Here is a 19,001-nt window from a genome sequence, read left to right as displayed (position 1 = left end):
TGGTAGTGTTTAACTGCACTTTGGCAAAGGCCCATATGTCTCCACTGGAAAACACCCCACACATCTAGTAATAAAATCACTGTAAAAACAGAGAACACAGAATAACTTAATTTTTGAAAACCAATCATTGGGTAACATCCAGTCACCCAGATACGAAATGTAGAAATATGTTTTGTAGAGTTTGTTGATACGCAAGCACTCGCACACACACAGTGTTGAAATAAGCAACAAGACTGTCAGGTTTTCTTAATAAAAATAATTCATTTCAGGACAACATATAAATAAGTATTGAAACGCACAATACAGATAATATTTGATATGAATAAATACTTAACAAACAAAACAAAGCTTTTCATACAATACCCTATTATTGAAAGGTTACACAAAAATGTATCTCACAACTTTTGCATGTTTTGTTACAACTTTGCGTGTTTATGTCTAACATTGGAATGTCCCTATGCATGTCAAGGAAAGTACCATCCTAAATTCCGGAGCAGCTTATTAAGTATTGTGCAAGTAGTATGTGATGATCTGAGTTCAGACCCATAACCAAAGAGCATGCACCCCTTTGAGGTCTCGTAATGAACTGACAACTAATTGCCCTTATATTATATTATGTTTATAATCTGATTAAAGCGCAGATCTCTATCTAGGCTACCATAAATCTAATCGACAAAATACATTTTTAACAGATGTCAAATATGCATATTGAACAGACATTTTTTTTTTCAACATTGCGTTGGTTAAGAGGTCACGAGAATGCTTTGTAGATAATGGCACGTTTTTTGGCAGGAATGAAAATGTCAGTTCAAATATATAGATATAAAAGAAGAAAACACAGGAATGTCAGTTTGCTTGCGCATATCACACAGGTGTGAGTATTGGAGTGAGGCATCGTGTGAGCAGAGCAGATTTCAGCAGAGCCCCTATGATGAAGAGATACTGTACTGCAGGCCAGGTTCTACGGGTGGAGAGGTATTTTACTGCAGGCTGGAGCCTACCAGCTCATGGTAGCTAAGAACACTGGCTGCCATGCCACAGCTACATGGTGTGAACCAAGCCAAATGGGTGTGTCGCTCTTTCCCACAGGTGTATTTGTTTACCTTCTCTTCGCCTCCCTCCCTCCTCTGACTGAGGTATTGAGCTCTACGGGGATTTCTCCTGCACTTATGTTCTCTTTCCTTTCAAACACACACTCCTTTCTTCACTGGCAATCCCCTTGGACGAGATCAACTGAACTCTGCTCTTATCTTTCTCTGTAAGTAAGTCATTAACTATGAGTCTGTGTGAAGGTAATTGCCCAGCATTAACAGAGGCCACATATAGAACATACTGTAACGCGGTACAACTCTCAGGGCAAGCGGTAACTTGTATTTCTACAGTACAGATACAAAAAGTGGTCAACAGCAAACAAGAACACAACCACAAAAGGCAACAGCATCTGTACTGCCAGCAGACATCTATGCGGCGGTGGGAGAGGTTGAATATTATTGAGTTCTAACTATTGTTTTCTCTGTCATGTCACAGAACCTCCATGTTTGATTTCTGTACAAGTAGCACCATACTTTTAAGGGTCCTGCCCACTCGCAAACGCTCAGATACTGTACATTAGCTGTCTAGGTAGGTGCAGTTTTTGAGACTAACTACTCCTGTTTAAACCAAATTTCGACTAAACAAACTCATTTTGGCAGTGCGTGATGGCTTTGGCACAACTTTGCACTTCTCAGAACTTTGGTCGATGACGTTCTTAAACAAAAGCTGTGGTTTATCACATTATTGTGTAGGTAGCTAGCTGCTTGATAGATAATTCCTTGGCCGTATTATTAAGCAGTTTACACATTGCGCTTTTTTCAAGATACAATCAGTAGTACAGCATGATACAGTATGTACTTAGATACATACTGTACATATGTTGTCAATTTTCTAACACATATACCTCACCTCTCGTCCTGTACACGTGAGATAATATAATTGCACTAAGAGGTATTCTGCCGGCCATTTCTACTGCCCCCGCTCTTCATGAACGCATTTTAAAATGGGCTTTTGGCCGTAAGGTCACTAGTTTCAGAGATGCATTGACTAGCATCGTGGCACGGCCATTTTAATCTTCCCCAAACCTTTGGGCTCACCCCCAGTAGATCTGCTTAAAGAGGTCACATTCGTTACAGTAGCCTTGCTTCTCTTGGTTAGCATAGTGGTCACAGCCTTGGGTTTTACAGCGCTGCTTTGTCTTCTCTTTAGGTGCCCCTGCCCTCTCCCTGCGACTCTCTCTCTGCCCCCGCGTGTTCCGTGTGTGGCACTCTGGACACAGGTCTGTGCAGCCGGGGGAGATGTTACTGCAGCCACTTCGCCTGCATGTCGCCTGGGTCTGGGTCTGGTTCTGTCTGGTTCTGTCTCTTTCTGGTTTAGCAGTTCGCTGCAGAGAGAGATAAAAACAGAGGAACATTGTCACTTGTGGAAGCAAATCATTATATCTGACCTAAGACTTGTATTTACACTCTGAAACACTGTAAAAAATGATCTGCAATTCAAAATGTGCTGTACAGCCACTGGGCCTTGTGTGAGAGGGAGGGAGACACTCACCATGACAAGTGGAGGGGAGTGGGCGCCTGGAGCCCTGGTAGCAGCCTGGCTAAGCCTGGAGCTCTGCTCCTTTACGTAGCACTTGTTGCAGTAGCCCTCCAGCATGGCCTTGCCCATGGCCCCACAGCCCGGGCCCCGACAGCGTGAAGCGTTCTGGAAGCCTGCCTCCGACACGTGATGACTCTGGATTGGAGCAGGGGGAGGATGAAGGGTCGCCACTGGGGGAGATAAACACAGCAAAACCACACGTCAAACTCACATATGCCCACACACAATATCAACTCATCTTGAGATTCCAGTAAATGTGCAGCTTTCTCAGTACTGTCTGGTGTAAACATGTTGTTTGTTTCATGTTGTTTGTAAGTATACTGATATAAGTAGATTCATAGTAGACATGACAGCTGTGGGTTTGATGTGGCCTGATTCCCTTTGATGAAATCTATGTTTTGCTGGGAAATTATAAGAAAAGCATTTCTTGTTAAAATGACTATGAACAAGCGGCTGATTAGACTTACGGTGGTTGGTCTGATAGTCCATGTAACAGATGGTGCAGAATCCAAGATTCTGTTGAGTCCCGAAGAACTGGCATCCCAACCTCTTACAGGGCCGGCCTGACGTGTGGCCGTTGAGAGCCGAGGTGCCTGAGCGCTCAGAGTCCCTTGGCTGGGGCTGGGTCCATAACGACCCAGAGGAGGCCTCTATCCTGGCTGCTGCTGGCGGCTGGGGATCCTCGCCCCTCTCCGTAGCAGTCCTCAGGAGGCATGGGCGGCACAGTCCGTTAAATATCCTGAAGACCTTCTGGTGGCACACATCACACCTCTCCGTCTCCTGCTCCTGTCCCGCGCCCCACTGGGGCCAGCCGAGGTGAGCAGGCAGGGGGAGGACCTGGGGGTTCCCTGCTGGGTGTCCCAAGGGGCCAGCAGCAGCAGCAGCAGGTGCATTCTGCCGGGTGTTGAAGCAGCGTTCACACAGACCATCGAGCTCCATGCTGAGGGTGAAAATGCAGTCGGGCGTCTTGCACTTCATGGCGTGGGTCCTGCTGTACTGGCTGAGGCTGGGCGCCGTGGGTGGGGGAGGGACGGAGCGCGGGCTGGAGTACACCGCCCGGCAGCCAGGGGGACTGGTCCGTACTCTACTTCTACACTCCGGCTCACACGCCTGACCACCGCCTTTCGTAGGGACTGCCTCTATCCTCCCGTTGGGCTGGCCCTGGCGTTTCTCAAAGCACTCATGGCAGTGTGGCTGGGTGTCCACGGAGACGTAGAAGGTGCATCGTGGTGTGGCACAGCGGATCTCGATAAGGGACAGCTGGGACACGGAGAAGGGGTGTGGTCTATGGGGCTGGGCGGCCCACAGTTGGTCCTTGTCCTCCTGCCAGCGCTTATACTCGTGGTTGACCAACTGGAGGTAGTCCTCCATCAGGTTCATGTCCTCAGGCAGGTTCCCTTCATCCAGCCTGGGAGAGGCAACATGGAACACACTCAAAACTTCTGATAGGCTAATCATACACCTCTTGGCCAGGTCGTCAATATTGACAATTGGTTCTCAACTGACCCACCCGATTAAATAAAGGGTAAATAAAGAAAATACAAATGAAGTACTATTATGCCACAAACATACTTTTTAAAAACTAGATTTGTAGTGCTTTTCCTGATCTCTATAGTTCCCCATGCCTCTAGTGTGCCACCCACCTGGCAGCGTTGATGATGCGTATGGTGTCATAGCCCAGTCCGATGACAGGGATCTCAATCAGCATCAGGTAGTCCTTCAGCAGCCTCTCCTTCTGCATCTGCTCCTTCTCCATCAGGAAGTGCATCTTGAGCTCCTCGAAGCCCCCGCGGCCCGGGTTGATCAGCGGCACCGCTCGGATCTCTGGGGCACACAGCCATAATAATAATACATTAATAATACATAGGTGTTAGGTATATACCACATTTATGGGACCCAATGACGCTGTACACAAAAACAGCACAAGAAATGACTAAATTTAGTAGGATGCGGTAGATAGGTTACATTCACACTCATTCTACAAGCACTCCTCAACAGGGTAATCTATCAATGACAGTTACTGTACACACCCGGGCCACTGTCTTTGATGGTGATGAGGGGGGCAAAGTGCTGGGAGTCGTAGCCGAGCACTATGGGGTACTTGTAGCACTCCCCTGGAAGCCAGTGCAGAGGCAGGTAGATGCCCCCCACGTTGAGGGGAGAGAAGGAGGAGCAGGATTTCATGCTGCGTAGCACCTGGTCTGTAAGGATACAGCCATGAGTTAGTCACTGGACACCATACAGCACACTGACTGCTTCTACTGCTATAGTAGACAGACCTACTGAAATAGGTACAGAAACTGTATACACCAGACCAGGGTCAAAAGCATTTGTCAAACACATTCAAAAATGTGTGCTTGTGTTTGACATGTAAAATGGAACAAATAGAGATGGAGCATACTCATCTGATGTAAACAGAACTTCTGATGAAATGAGTGATGAAAGGCTCCATTGAGAAAGGCTGTACCTGCGATGACGATGATGGGCCTGCGGAGGATGTTTGAGAGGACAAAGATGTGTATGTCTTCCAGGGAGTCAAACTGCAACCCATTGCTGCTGGACACAGGCGATGCCATTTTGATGATTTTCTCCCATTCCTCCTCCCAATTCTGAAATAAAAACACTTTGAGTTAGGCTGCTTTGAACATCATGATACTACTAACAGACCTGGGTGACACTACTAATAGGTGATACTACTAACAGACCTGGGTGACACTACTAATAGGTGATACTACTAACAGACCTGGGTGACACTACTAATAGGTGATACTACTAACAGACCTGGGTCAAATACATACAATATGTCAAACACTTTCAAATAATTCAGCTGCACTTGACTTAGCTTGCCTGGTACAATGGCACCAATGGAATAGGCCCAAAAGTGCAAACTCCAAACTAAATCAAGCACGCATCTTACTATACTTTCTAAGTATCTGACAGTATGCAGTTATCATTATGCACCCATGTCTGCTATAGTAACACCATCCTAGCTGTAGCGGGGCCTCCGTTCCTCACCATGGTGCTGTACCGCAGGTCAGTCTGGGTGAACCCCTGAGACTGCAGCAGCTCAGTCTGGAAACGAGCTCTGAAGTTGCCCGTGTCTGTCTCCTTTAGTACGCAGTGCAGGGCCTTCCTCAGGACCAGGTCTGTGTCCTGCACCCCCAGCATGTACTGAGAGGCAGCATGGAGAAGACAGTTCCCATCTCCTGCAACACACATATACAGCCATGAGATATGGGGGTAGATATTACATACGGCACAGGATCCCCACTAGAACACGTGTAAACAAGAATAACATGACCTAGACTAGGGTTAGGAGGATATCAGATCCTTTATTAACAACAAGCCTGTGTCAACAAATGTGTCGACTGACTTTATTATGTTAACGCATTCAAACTTTGTAGAGCTCCGTCTGGTTTGAGCCAGGCACATACAGTGGATGTTAAGTTTATCTACAGTCCTTTAATATGAATCTGTGTTTATGTGAAATACAAACTGCCCATCCTCACATCACCACAGGTAAGACTGCGAGTCATTAACGGCAAAACTATCCATCACAGAAAAAGACCTGTATCGCTTGGAGAAAATAGTGTAAAAGGAGAGAGGGGATTTCCAGAGAAGCTCTTGCAGCGCTCTGTAGGCATCCATTATATCTGACCATCATTCATCACCCTACAGAAGATATATAAAAAGGCCTGAGAAAGTTTGATATCACAGACTCTATCAGCATTGTTGCTTTGTGGTGTACTTTTACTGCGTTCCATTTTTTATCCTCTTTGAGAGACCAGAGAAAAACTTTGTGCAATTACTGCAGGTACTGTGGGCTTTGACACATTAGCCTGGTCCCATACTGTATGTATCAGTCTTCTATTGTTGCCATCATGCTATACAACATGGCTAAAACAGACTGGACCACTAGGCCAAAGACACATACAGTATTGGTTTAAACTCTAACTGTAGTTTAATTAGACAGTCATATGGTCCCTTGGCACGTTAACACTGAAACAACTTAAACTAAATAAGAGAATGAAAGAACAGCCTTCAGTGATGACTGGAGAGGGTGACAGACAGGGGCTAAATGAGTAAATCAGGTAAATTACGAGTTCTGTATGCAAGTTTAAGAAATCAAAGGTAAACTGTATGGAGAAAAACAATCAGACTCTTATTGCAGGGCGGCGGGTCTTTTTGTCATTGTGAAACATCAGTGAGTACGGTGAGCCTAGCTCGTCTGAAATACCCTGCTGCCTGCCACACTAAAGAGAGGAATTTCCCTGAGTGTGGTTCTCTGTGACTAAGTGCCGTGAGGCTGCCATTCAACTCTTTCTTCCCTTGTCTGCTGCTCCAGAGACATCAGACCCTGGACTTTCCAGAGGGGTGGAGCTTGGCTCGGTTGGAATGCTTTCTCTTTACGAGCTTCGCCGACGATCAGTAGAGGTCTCATTTTTGCGTGGGATGATAGATTTGGATATTTACACACGCCTATTTCTTTACTTAAAAGAGGAAGTTCTGAGTACTGACATGGAACGCCTTCCTCTTTTTTGTCTTCCGCCAGGCTGAAAACACCAGTCTGGCCCTGTAGAGGTGGACCCCATGTTGAAAACACCAGTCTGACCCCGTGTTGAAAACACCAGTCTGGCCCTGTAGAGGTGGACCCCATGTTGAAAACACCAGTCTGACCCCGTGTTGAAAACACCAGTCTGGCCCTGTAGAGGTGGACCCCATGTTGAAAACACCAGTCTGACCCCGTGTTGAAAACACCAGTCTGACCCCGTGTTGAAAACACCAGTCTGGGCCTGTAGAGGTGGACCCCATGTTGAAAACACCAGTCTGACCCCGTGTTGAAAACACCAGTCTGGGCCTGTAGAGGTGGATCATACCTATGTAATATGTGCATCACTATCATATATTTGTAATATGTGTATTACTATGTGCACCACTATGTAATATGTACACCACTATTATAACTATGTAATATCTGCACCCCAGTCTGTAGATACCTGCTGCCAGTAGAGAAAGGACATAGGCCTAGTAGGGATAAAAGGAAAGGGGCCTAAAATTTCAAAAAGGATCATGAAAAACAGAATGTTTTTCTATTTCTATCCTTTGAATAGTTTGATGTATGAGGAGAAAGCTTTCCGTCAGTAAAGGGAACATTCCACCCGAGCAACAACAAACCTCCGCACAGAACAGGAAATCTTGATCATGTTCCATCTTAAGGTTGAATCATACTGTCCGAAAACATATTTCTGGTAAAAACACACTATGCTTGTTGTGTTTTCAGAATCCTCATATGTAAAACCTATACCTGGGGTGTATTCAGTGATGTGAAAAGTTTTGACTGTTGCAGACAGAAATGGAATGAGATCTGACACAATTGCGTATTTTAAATGATAAATGGCAATTGTATCTGTTCTGCAATGTAACATCCATGCCCCTTACATTGGATCATCTTCAAGCTTTCTCTGTTAAGATAACTTTCATCAAACTTTTTATATATCAGTATCCTTTTTCAGCGTTATGATAGCCATAACATCCATAACGGTTGTGGATGTGACGGATATGAATTTATCATATCTTAGCTTCAAAAGTATGTGCATTCACCACATTTTGTGTGCTTGTTCTGATATGTATTATTAGGCTTTTACAGAAGCAATATTGATATCTCGAACATTATGTGATATTATTTCTCATACATGGCAGTAGTGTTTTTTAGATAGAAAGATGAAAAGAGTGTTTATCCACAATCTGTGATTAGTCCTGGAGTGTTATTCAAATGAAACCCCCCAAAATATGCTTACTTCATTCAGGTTCCAGAAAAGTGGATTGGTGTTATATGTACATCTAACAGCATATTGTCTCCTTTGCATAATTTAATATAATATTTTTTTAAAAAGGTGTAATACCAAAAAAATTTGACATTTTTGTGTCTACATTCAGTTGGTAAAGGTTAATTTTGATATATACAGTGGAGAGAACAAGTATTTGATACACTGCCGATTTTGCAGGTTTTCCTACTTACAAAGCATGTATAGGTCTGTAATTTGTATCATAGGTACACTTCAACTGTGAGAGACGGAAATTAAAACAAAAATCCAGAAAATCACATTGTATGATTTTTAAGTAATTAATTTGCATTTTATTGCATGACATAAGTATTTGATACATCAGAAAAGCAGAACTTAATATTTGGTACAGAAACCTTTGTTTGCAATTACAGAGATCATACGTTTCCTGTAGGTCTTGACCAGGTTTGCACACACTGCAGCAGGGATTTTGGCCCACTCCTCCATACAGAACTTCTCCAGATCCTTCAGGTTTCGGGGCTGTCGCTGGGCAATACGGACTTTCAGCTCCCTCCAAAGATTTTCTATTGGGTTCAGGTCTGGAGACTGGCTAGGCCACTCCAGGACCTTGAAATGCTTCTTACGGAGCCACTCATTAGTTGCCCTGGCTGTGTGTTTCGGGTCGTTGTCATGCTGGAAGACCCAGCCCCGACCCATCTTCAATGCTCTTACTGAGGGAAGGAGGTTGTTGGCCAAGATCTCGCGATACATGGCCCCATCCATCCTCCCCTCAATACGGTGCAGTCGTCCTGTCCCCTTTGCAGAAAAGCATCCCTAAAGAATGATGTTTCCACCTCCATGCTTCACGGTTGGGATGGTGTTCTTGGGGTTGTACTCATCCTTCTTCTTCCTCCAAACACGGCGAGTGGAGTTTAGACCAAAAAGCTCTATTTTTGTCTCATCAGACCACATGACCTTCTCCCATTCCTCCTCTGGATCATCCAGATGGTCATTGGCAAACTTCAGACATGCCTGGACATGCGCTGGCTTGAGCAGGGGGACCTTGCATGCGCTGCAGGATTTTAATCCATGATGGCGTAGTGTGTTACTAATGGTTTTCTTTGAGACTGTGGTCCCAGCTCTCTTCAGGTCATTGACCAGGTCCTGCCGTGTGGTTCTGGGCTGATCCCTCACCTTCCTCATGATCATTGATGCCCCACGAGGTGAGATCTTGCATGGAGCCCCAGACCGAGGGTGATTGACCGTCATCTTGAACTTCTTCCATTTTCTAATAATTGCGCCAACAGTTGTTGCCTTCTCACCAAGCTGCTTGCCTATTGTCCTGTAGCCCATCCCAGCCTTGTGCAGGTCTACATACATCAGTTTATCCCTGATGTCCTTACACAGCTCTCTGGTCTTGGCCATTGTGGAGAGGTTGGAGTCTGTTTGATTGAGTGTGTGGACAGGTGTCTTTTATACAGGTAACGAGTTCAAACAGGTGCAGTTAATACAGGTAATGAGTGGAGAACAGGAGGGCTTCTTAAAGAAAAACTAACAGGTCTGTGAGAGCCGCAATTCTTAATGGTTGGTAGGTGATCAAATACTTATGTCATGCAATAAAATGCAAATTAATTACTTAAAAATCATACAATGTGATTTTCTGGATTTTTGTTTTAGATTCCGTCTCTCACAGTTGAAGTGTACCTATGATCAAAATTACAGACCTCTACATGCTTTGTAAGTAGGAAAACCTACAAAATCGGCAGTGTATCAAATACTTGTTCTCCCCACTGTATATATATATATATATATATATATATATATATATATATATATATATATATATATATATGGTGTAAGGCCTCAGCCTATGCACTATATTATTAAGGCTAGCTGTAATGATATAGTCCTAAGCTACTATGCCTTCTGCTGTAATCTTAGAAATGTTCCAGATGACCGAACATTTTTATGTTTATTTCAGACTCCGTAACATTCATAATGGAGGGTGTAACATCCATAATGGTAGCTATTTTTTTCTAAAGTAATTTTGGAAATGGCAATCTTTTCAAAATTATCGTTTTTGTGTTCAACCAAGCCTTTCCTTCGAAATGGCTATCCATGTTTTGACCTAAGACATACAAACTCACAGACTTTTGCTATACATGTTCAGTCTCCCCAAAAAGCTTGTCCATTTCATTTAACATCCATAATGCCACTTATTTGCTTCATTCTCCACAATGCCAATATTTAGAATTTCCGCTTTTTGGGGGTTTACACTCACTCACCCTAAGGGTTACTATAGATGCACACATCAACATTTTTATTTATATTTTGTTTGTCCATTCTGTGAAACATTAAATTTGTGATTTTTGCTGAAATCAGGATGTGGTATTCTCAGTATTCTCGGTTAGAATACTGTGAATTCTCTATCAGCAACAGAATGACCATCCATTATTTGGCAACAGTGGGAATCACACAAAAAAGAACAAACAAAACACATGACAGACATGGGATTACTATATGGGAAATACCCACGTCAGACACTCTATACTATAATCCCATTCGTAACGAAAGAGATCGGATTTTCAATTACATAGTTCAATTGCAAGTAAGCATTTTGTTGGACGATGTATACCATGCGTATCCCGTACGACTAATAAAACTTGAAACTTGTTAGTTCAAAAGTGTATGTAAACAAATTAGTAAACATTATGGAGTGCGGACACTGACTCACAATGTCCTGCTTTGCCTCTCCTGTCCTGTTCTTATTCACTGGTCACCTTACGCAATGGATTCATTCCAGTGAGTCAGCAGCCAGCCAGCAACAGACAGAGTGGTCCTCCTCAGTCTGAAAGTCCTCTGCTGAAAGTCATGGCTGCTGTGTCATTCAGAGGAGAGGCTACTGTATACGTCCATTTCCCAAATCAAGGCCTAGCTGGGCCCCCCAGAAACTTCTATGAGAAAATTCTATCCTTTCATTAGGAAGGAAATATGTATCATGTCAAAGGTTGTTTCTGGATTGGATTTCCAGGAACACAAACTTTTGCTATCACTATCATTTTACTGGAAATACTGTAGTTTCAACATGTAGGGAAAAGCCAATAGCCTATGATTCATGTTTCATGTACTGTTACTATGTTATGACAGCATTAAATTACCAAAAGTTCAAGATGTCTATTCCACAGGTGATAAGATATTACCCTCAATAAGACAATACATAAACAAGCCTAATAACCTGGTTATATCTCCTCCTGACAATAACATTCCATCTTTTCAATGATTCAATGAAATTATAGGATTGACATGGTAACACACCTATGTGTGAGTCAAGACAGGTGGGGGTGTTTGCTGTATGATTTGTGAATAAAGGTCCAACTCACTTAGCTACTTACTGAGAGAAGGGGTATACCCAAACCTCCACTGCAAGGTATGAATCTAAACAGACGGAAACTGAGCACTACAAAGTTTGAATGCGTCAACAGAATAAACTCAGTCAACATGGTCTTTAGAACAATGGAGGGGAAATGATCAGTATGACACCATAGAATTTCTGCTTTGGGATCTCCCAAATAATTACCCTAGACGTCATGATTTACAGTAGATACGCTGAACAAATACTGTAAATCTGCAGATTGATGTTAGGTACCAGTCAAACCAAGAGCTGCTAATGGTAATTCTAAAAGATAACAAATCTCACCATTGTCATTTACCATAATGTGTGAGTACCAATGTTTCCCCTATATTCATTTAGCAGCATTGGCCCACCACTTTTAAATGGATATTTGTTGGCTCAATGACTGGAAGTCTATGTTAACAGATAGCATGTAATTGTGCTAATGCTAGTAGCAATGCAGCCCCCTCCCCCAAGATACTCTGCCACTGCTGCTGAAAGAAATCCTAGGGGAAACACTGAGTACAGTATGAGTAACTCTTACTCTTCAGTGTCAAGGTCTTTCAAACTCCTTTGACAAATAACCCCTCCCCTACTACCAACAAGGGGAACAGAAACCCAAACCAAACGAATACATTACCATTGGTTCTCAGTGGCACCATCTTCTTGACCTCACGGCACCAGTTGAGCTTCTTCTCCTGCTCTAGGGAGCTCTGCATGGCCCTGTCCAAGATGGCCGCCTGGATGACCTGTTGGAAGGCCTGGGGGAACTGGCTCATGCGGATCATCTCAAGGGTGTAGCGGTGCATGCCCCGCAGGTGGTGCATCAGGCCTCCGCTGGCCGCCGGCTTCACCACATCGTTGGGCACCCGCTCCCGGATCTTGACCGCTTTCAGCAGGTTACTCACAAAGAGGAACTTGGGCAGGAAATTCTGTCCCTGGGACATGGTGTTCACCAGATGTAACGTGTACCAATGCAGAACTGAAGAGGAGAGAAATAAATAGTTGTTGGTTGGTTTCATTGGCAGCACGTGGTTCTGATCACTGGACTATATGGGCCACTTCTAATACTAGACAAAGTGTGGGTAATGAATAAAGAAAAACAAGAGGGCTTTTGTGTTCTTTTCCAAGTTAGAATTTCCCCACAGCCTCTGCCGCCCCAATGGGACTGAGGCACATGACAGACGCCTTCTACAAACTGATGGTGATTTCCAGACCCAAATCCAAAGGACAGCTCTAGGCAGTGGCTAGTAGAAATCATAAGGCCCACTCACACCCACCATCAAAGAAAAGTCACGCTTCGGTAATACTGACAATGATGCATAAGAACTGAACAGGTTGGAACTATTAAAAACCCTTACAGTTCTTTTCATTAGTCAAGATGGAGGACCATTGAAACAGGAACTTGAAAGTAATGTGTTTTAACCTCAAGAATAACACATTGCTCATCAATCAACAGTCATCTCCCATCGGTAGAACAGTCTGTCAGATATCTGTACCCATTTCATATAATATGACAATAAGCTGTTAAGACCTTATGGAGAGGTACCTACCTACAATGTGATCAAATAAGATATATACTGTAACTGTATATTATGGGCACCGTATACATTTTTAGATAGAACAAAACAATTCAAGCAACAAAACAATTCAAGCATCCTTCATCAATTACAGTATAGCCTACCTTGAAGGCGCATAATGTCATTGTAGGAGAACCTCTAAATATCCATGTAATAAGGAGACTGTCGCTCTTTCGATATTGGCAGACATTGAAGCGTTGGCACAATGGTGAGCGCTGCGGTTTACACAAAACACAATAACAGGAGTCTGCTGACGTTCGATTACGTAATTCCTCTGACAGCAACGGTTGAAACATTGTAACATTGCGTCGCGAGTATTGTCATAAATATAGTTACAATGTAACATTAATAATTTATTCCACTGGGCAATGTTTTTTTAATTGCTTGTGGGTGACGTCTTCGTAAACAATGGCTGTCAGAACCATGGCGCCCATGCCAACCCGCATACCTCTGTCTGTGTCCCCAGAAACTCAATGCTACGACCAAGGCCTCTCAATGTTAGCCAATAGTAGATAGATTTCAAATGCTAAAACGAAAGTGAGTTACAATCCTTGATAGAGAAATATATAGAATATGAATGAATATTACCTGTGTAATATGTCGGTACTAAGACTACCAACAAAGCCTAAGGATGCTCCGGGTAGTCCTCTGCCACTTCAATCAGGTTAACCGCAGCAGTCCACACAGCGCCATTCAGCCTTCTGCACAATCAATTCTATTTTGGTGTGTTCACTGTATAGACTGTCAAAGCATAGATCACGTCCCCCAACTTAATTTAGTTAATGTAGACGGAGAAAAAACCCAGACTAAAGGGGATTTCCAGTGTTAGGGACTTTCCACATATCTCTCATTCACAACCTTCAGACGTAGTTACATCTCACACACAATAGGTGGTGTCTGAGCGAAGCGCCATTAGGCTACGTTCTCCGGGTCGTGTTCGTGACGAATAGCGTACTGAAATGCATGGTCCCACCTACTGTGCACAGACGAGCGTCAGTGAGCACAGAGGGAGCATCATTTTCTGACCCTTGTGAGACAGACAGCCAGCCGTATAATAAATAATTACTTTGGAATGAGAGAAGTCATGAATCTGACCTAAACCCTGAATTAGATTCATGCGTAAAATGTAGGCTTTGGCCTGCATACCCTAGTCGTATTATGGGAGAAATGTATTTCCACAATCCTATGCATTGCCATGAATAGAATAGAATAGAATAGAATGCAATAGAATATAATTGATACTTCATAGTCCAATTGGTTAGAATGGCTGCTGGTCTGCCTCTCTATCCTCTCAACAGTGTAGGTAGGCTACACATACTGTACTCAAGGATTTGCAAACAAATGTACATGGAGATAACTGATTAATCTCAAATAATAATTCTAGGGTGAGGGGTTTACCCACAATTCATTCGAGTTTATTAGCAAATGTAATGCATATAAAAGGATATGTGTAATTACACATAACCTCATGTCTACTCTATATAGACAATTGTTTGCACCAGCTTGCATAACCAACCCTTAGTTACACAGAGCATCATACTTTAACTGCATTGTATATAAGAGTGTTTAGGTGCTCCCCCTCTGGTGTAATGCACAGTCTGATTAAGGTATTTTGCAGCAAATGTAGAGGAAGTCAGGAAAGAGTTTACCTGGTCCTCTACCAGATAACAACTGTACAGTGCCGAACAAAATCTATACGAATTGCAATGGCATTATTGCTTATAAAATCCATGGTCCAAAATAAAATACGTTTTAAAAAGCTTGACAGACAGCTTGATCAATTAATCTGCAACAGTATGATGTCATACGGTATACAGTACAATACTAAAGTTGAGTTTGAGTCATTACTAGCACTGTGTCAATACAGTCAAAGAGGAAGAGGCGAAGAGAGAGGTTTTACTCTGCCCAAAATCTGTCTACGAAAAAAAGCTCACGAAGTGGGGAATTTTTGTATGGAGGTCAATCAGAGAGTGTCGATTTGGTCAACCAAAAAATGTAATTGCTAATTTGCTACGCGAGGCTTATTTGATCGAATAGACGTTTCGTAATGGTTAGGTTGTTACAAATGCACTGATATAAGTAGATGCACGTGGAATTTTGGCAACTTTGAAAAAAACGACTTTATATGGGAGTTGTGCCTGTTGTCATAGAGATAGATAGAGGACTCATCATGAAAATAACCCGTTTTAGCATGGACGTTGCTAGTTAGGGCTTCCACCATTTTAAAGTAGTCAACTGGGTGGGGATTCCTATGAGTTGGGAGCAATCAGCCAATAAAGTAGAAGAAAATTGACTACTTTAACATGGAGATAGCCTAAATGGCGCCGCTAATGCTGTCACAGACGCTATAATGGCACAGATACAAAGATGAGTCCTCTATCTATCTCTATGGCCTGTTGGTCACACCAGTATCTGCCCTCTCATTTGCTAGAATGGTCCCACCTGATCTTGCCTCCTGCCTGCCTTCCATCTTTGAGGACATTGTTAGAGCGGTCACTTGACTATCTTTTCAATATAATAGACAATCTTTGCTATAGTCTAGCTAGCCTAAAGCCAATGCTTTGTGACATCAAGCCTAACCAGCAGTGCCATCTATTGGATAAAGTTTTTAAAAGATTAAAGTAATTTTTTGGAAATATGCAAAAAGTAACACAAGGGGGCAGACATGTTACATGGTGCGAATGTCACAGAATAAAAGGTGGCCTATCATCCAAATTGGCATAAGCAAAGCAGATGCTCCATGTTCTGCAATGGTTTAAATACTCCATGAAAGTACAAAACACAGATGGTACCAAAATATCTTACTCAAAAACAGTTCTCAACAGCATGAACTAGAATTGGGTGCATAGGCATGTCTTGAATTTCAATATTGATCGGTTCCCTCACCATCAAGTGGTTGAATTCACTCCACATGTAGCTAATTAATAACTACAATCTTATTGTTAAGGTTGGTTACTGCTGTGTATTAATCCATGGCTTATTAATACCAAGACAAAGATGAGAGAATATTGATTGATACATGGTATACAATGAGGGTTTGGTCCATATAGAATAAGAATTCTAATTGTATGGTTTGGTTTGGTCAATGGACCTTCAATGTGCACATGAAAAATATGCAAGTTTGTTCTTGCTTAGTATTTTACATTTATTGAATTCAGTATTTAGCCAACCCCAACGTCTCATCTGCTTCCTTTCTGAAGGGAGGCTGGTGATGGTCAATGGACTTTACCAATGAGAAATGTAACCACAGTCATACACAACAAATGCTTTACTGTATTTGATCGCCTGCCCTACAGTGCCTTCAGAAAGTATTCATACCCCTTGACTTTTTACAAATTTTTTGTGTTACAGCCTGAATTTAAAATTGATTAAGTTAAGATTTTTTTGTCAGTGGCCCTACACACAACACCCCATAATGTCAAAGTGGAATTATGTTTTTCGATTTTTTTTAACAAATTAATAAAAAATGAAAAGCTGAAATGTCATGAGTCTATAAGTATTCAACCCATTTGTTGTGGGAAGCCTAAATATGTGCTTAACAAGTCACATAATATGTTACATGGACTCACTCTGTGTGCAAAAATAGTGTTTACTTTTTTAAAAATGACTACCTATTTTCTGTACCCCACATATACCAATTATCTGTAAGATCCCTCAGTCGAGCAGTGAATTTCAAATACAGATTCAACCACAAAGACCAGGTTTTCCAATGCCTCGTAAAGAAGGGCACCCATTGGTTAAAAAATCAGACATTGAATAACCCGTTGAGCATGGTGAAGTTATTAAATACACTTTGGATAGTGTATCGATACACCCAGTCACTACAAAGATACAGGCATCCTTCCTAACTCAGTTGCCAGAGAGGAAGGAAACTGTTCAGGGATTTCACAATGAGGTCAACAGTGACTAAAACGGTTACATTGTTTAATGGCTGTGATAGGAGAAAACTGAAGATGGATAAACAACATTGTAGTTACTCAAGAATACTAACCTAATTGACAGTGAAAAGAAGGAAGCCTGTACAGAAAAGTAATACTGAAGTAATACTGCAAAAAATGTGACAAAGCAATTAACTTTTTGTCTTGAATACAAAGTTTTATGTTTGGGGCAAATCCAATACAGCACTTCCTGAGTACCACTCCATATTTTCAAGCATAGTGGTGGCTGCATCATGTTATGGGTATGCTTGTAATCGTTAAGGACTGAGGAGTTTTTCAGGATAAAAAAAGAAACGGAATGGAGCCACAGGCAAAATCCTAGAGGAAATCCTAGTTCTGTCTGCTTTCCACCAGACACTGGGAGATGAATTCACCTTTCAGTAGGACAATAACCTAAAACACAAGGCCAAATCTACAATGGAGTTGCTTACCAAGAAGACAGTGAATGTTCCTGAGTGGCCGAGTTACAGTTTTGAAATAAATCTGCTTGAAAATGTATGGCAAGACTTGAAAATGGTTGTCTAGCAATGATTAACAACCAATTTGACAGAGCCTGAAGAATTTTGAAAAGAATAATGGGCAAATATTGTACAGTCCAGGTGTGCAAAGCTCTTAGAGACTTACCCAGAAATACTCACAGCTGTAATCACTGCCAAAGGTGATTCGAACATGTATTGACTCAGTGTGTGAATACTTATGCAAATGAGATATGTATGTATTTCATTTTGAATAAATATACAAACAATTCTAAAAACATGTTTTTACTTTGTCATTATGGGGTATTGTGTGTAGATGGGTGAGAAAAAAATATATTTAGTCCATTTTGAATTCAGGCTGTAACACAACAAAATGTGGAATAAAGTCAAGGGGTATGAATACTTTCTGATGGCACTGTATAGTGAACAGGATCAAAGTGACACTCATGGAACTCTATTATGCTATACAGGGGTCCCAGTGTTTCAGAACTTCATGAAACAAATTAAAAGTACCTTTCGTCTACTGTGAGCAATGGGAAGAAAAATTGTTTGTATCATAAACATAAACCGAATGGCTGGGTGTGCTGTTATGATCACATCACTTGACATTTTGAGTTTTAAAGTGCAGTAGATGCATTTTGCACAGACAAATAACATAACCATAAAATTATATTTATGAACATCCTACAGCCTTTTGTATATTCTTGCCTGTCCTTTATCGTGGTGTAGCACCTGCTAAACTGACAGTTGTATTTTCAGGATAAAACATATACTGTAAGTTGTGTGATGTACTGATTGCCTGTTGAACCTGCACCTGAGGGGTTAGAACCAAACTGCCAAGCATGGGAAATTACAGGACAAATCACTGCCATACCATTGGCCCCAGTGCCATCTTGAGTCCAAAAGGAGGTGGGCAGATTGGTCCCTCACTTTTCACAAAGACGCAAAGGCATGCTCTTTATGAAAGCTGGGGAAGTCTATAAAAATCAGCCTCTGATCTCCTCACCGGCAGTTTACCACTAAAACATTTTTATAATCAGCCTTTATTGTTCATTCCCTCCTTGTGGGAGATGCGCCCATGTTCATTTTTTAAAAGGGCAAATCAACCATAATTCAGTTTATAAACTGCTGCGGCGGGTGAGAATGCCTGGATGAATATTCATTAGCCTCCCTCAAGCTGCCACGCACTGTGATTCATTAGG

General features: G+C 42.2%; 1 protein-coding gene across 3 annotated transcripts; it reads right to left on the bottom strand.

Moving 5' to 3' along the window:
* Positions 1 to 236: 236 nt before the first annotated feature.
* On the bottom strand, positions 237 to 14,243 carry LOC311100860 (tumor necrosis factor alpha-induced protein 3-like). Of its 3 annotated transcripts, none has more exons than XM_084141856.1 (9): positions 13,974 to 14,243; positions 12,446 to 12,787; positions 5,647 to 5,837; positions 5,033 to 5,240; positions 4,662 to 4,832; positions 4,275 to 4,455; positions 3,099 to 4,039; positions 2,584 to 2,801; positions 237 to 2,416 (listed from the first exon to the last, which is right to left on the bottom strand). In XM_084141856.1, exons 2-9 carry the CDS (start codon positions 12,750 to 12,752, stop codon positions 2,126 to 2,128), a joined length of 2,508 nt encoding a protein of 835 aa, XP_083997982.1. In that variant the 5' UTR covers positions 12,753 to 12,787; positions 13,974 to 14,243; the 3' UTR covers positions 237 to 2,125. The 3 variants fall into 3 exon arrangements, with proteins under 3 accessions (XP_083997982.1, XP_083997981.1, XP_083997983.1); XM_084141855.1 differs by lacking the exon at positions 13,974 to 14,243 and adding an exon at positions 13,490 to 13,639; XM_084141857.1 differs by lacking the exon at positions 13,974 to 14,243 and adding an exon at positions 13,490 to 13,637 and having other exon boundaries at positions 5,099 to 5,240.
* Positions 14,244 to 19,001: the final 4,758 nt, after the last annotated feature.

Source organism: Coregonus lavaretus (assembly GCF_964263955.1).
Source record: "Coregonus lavaretus genome assembly, chromosome: 25".
NCBI lineage: Eukaryota > Metazoa > Chordata > Actinopteri > Salmoniformes > Salmonidae > Coregonus > Coregonus lavaretus.
This window is presented reverse-complemented; position numbering and strand designations above follow the sequence as displayed.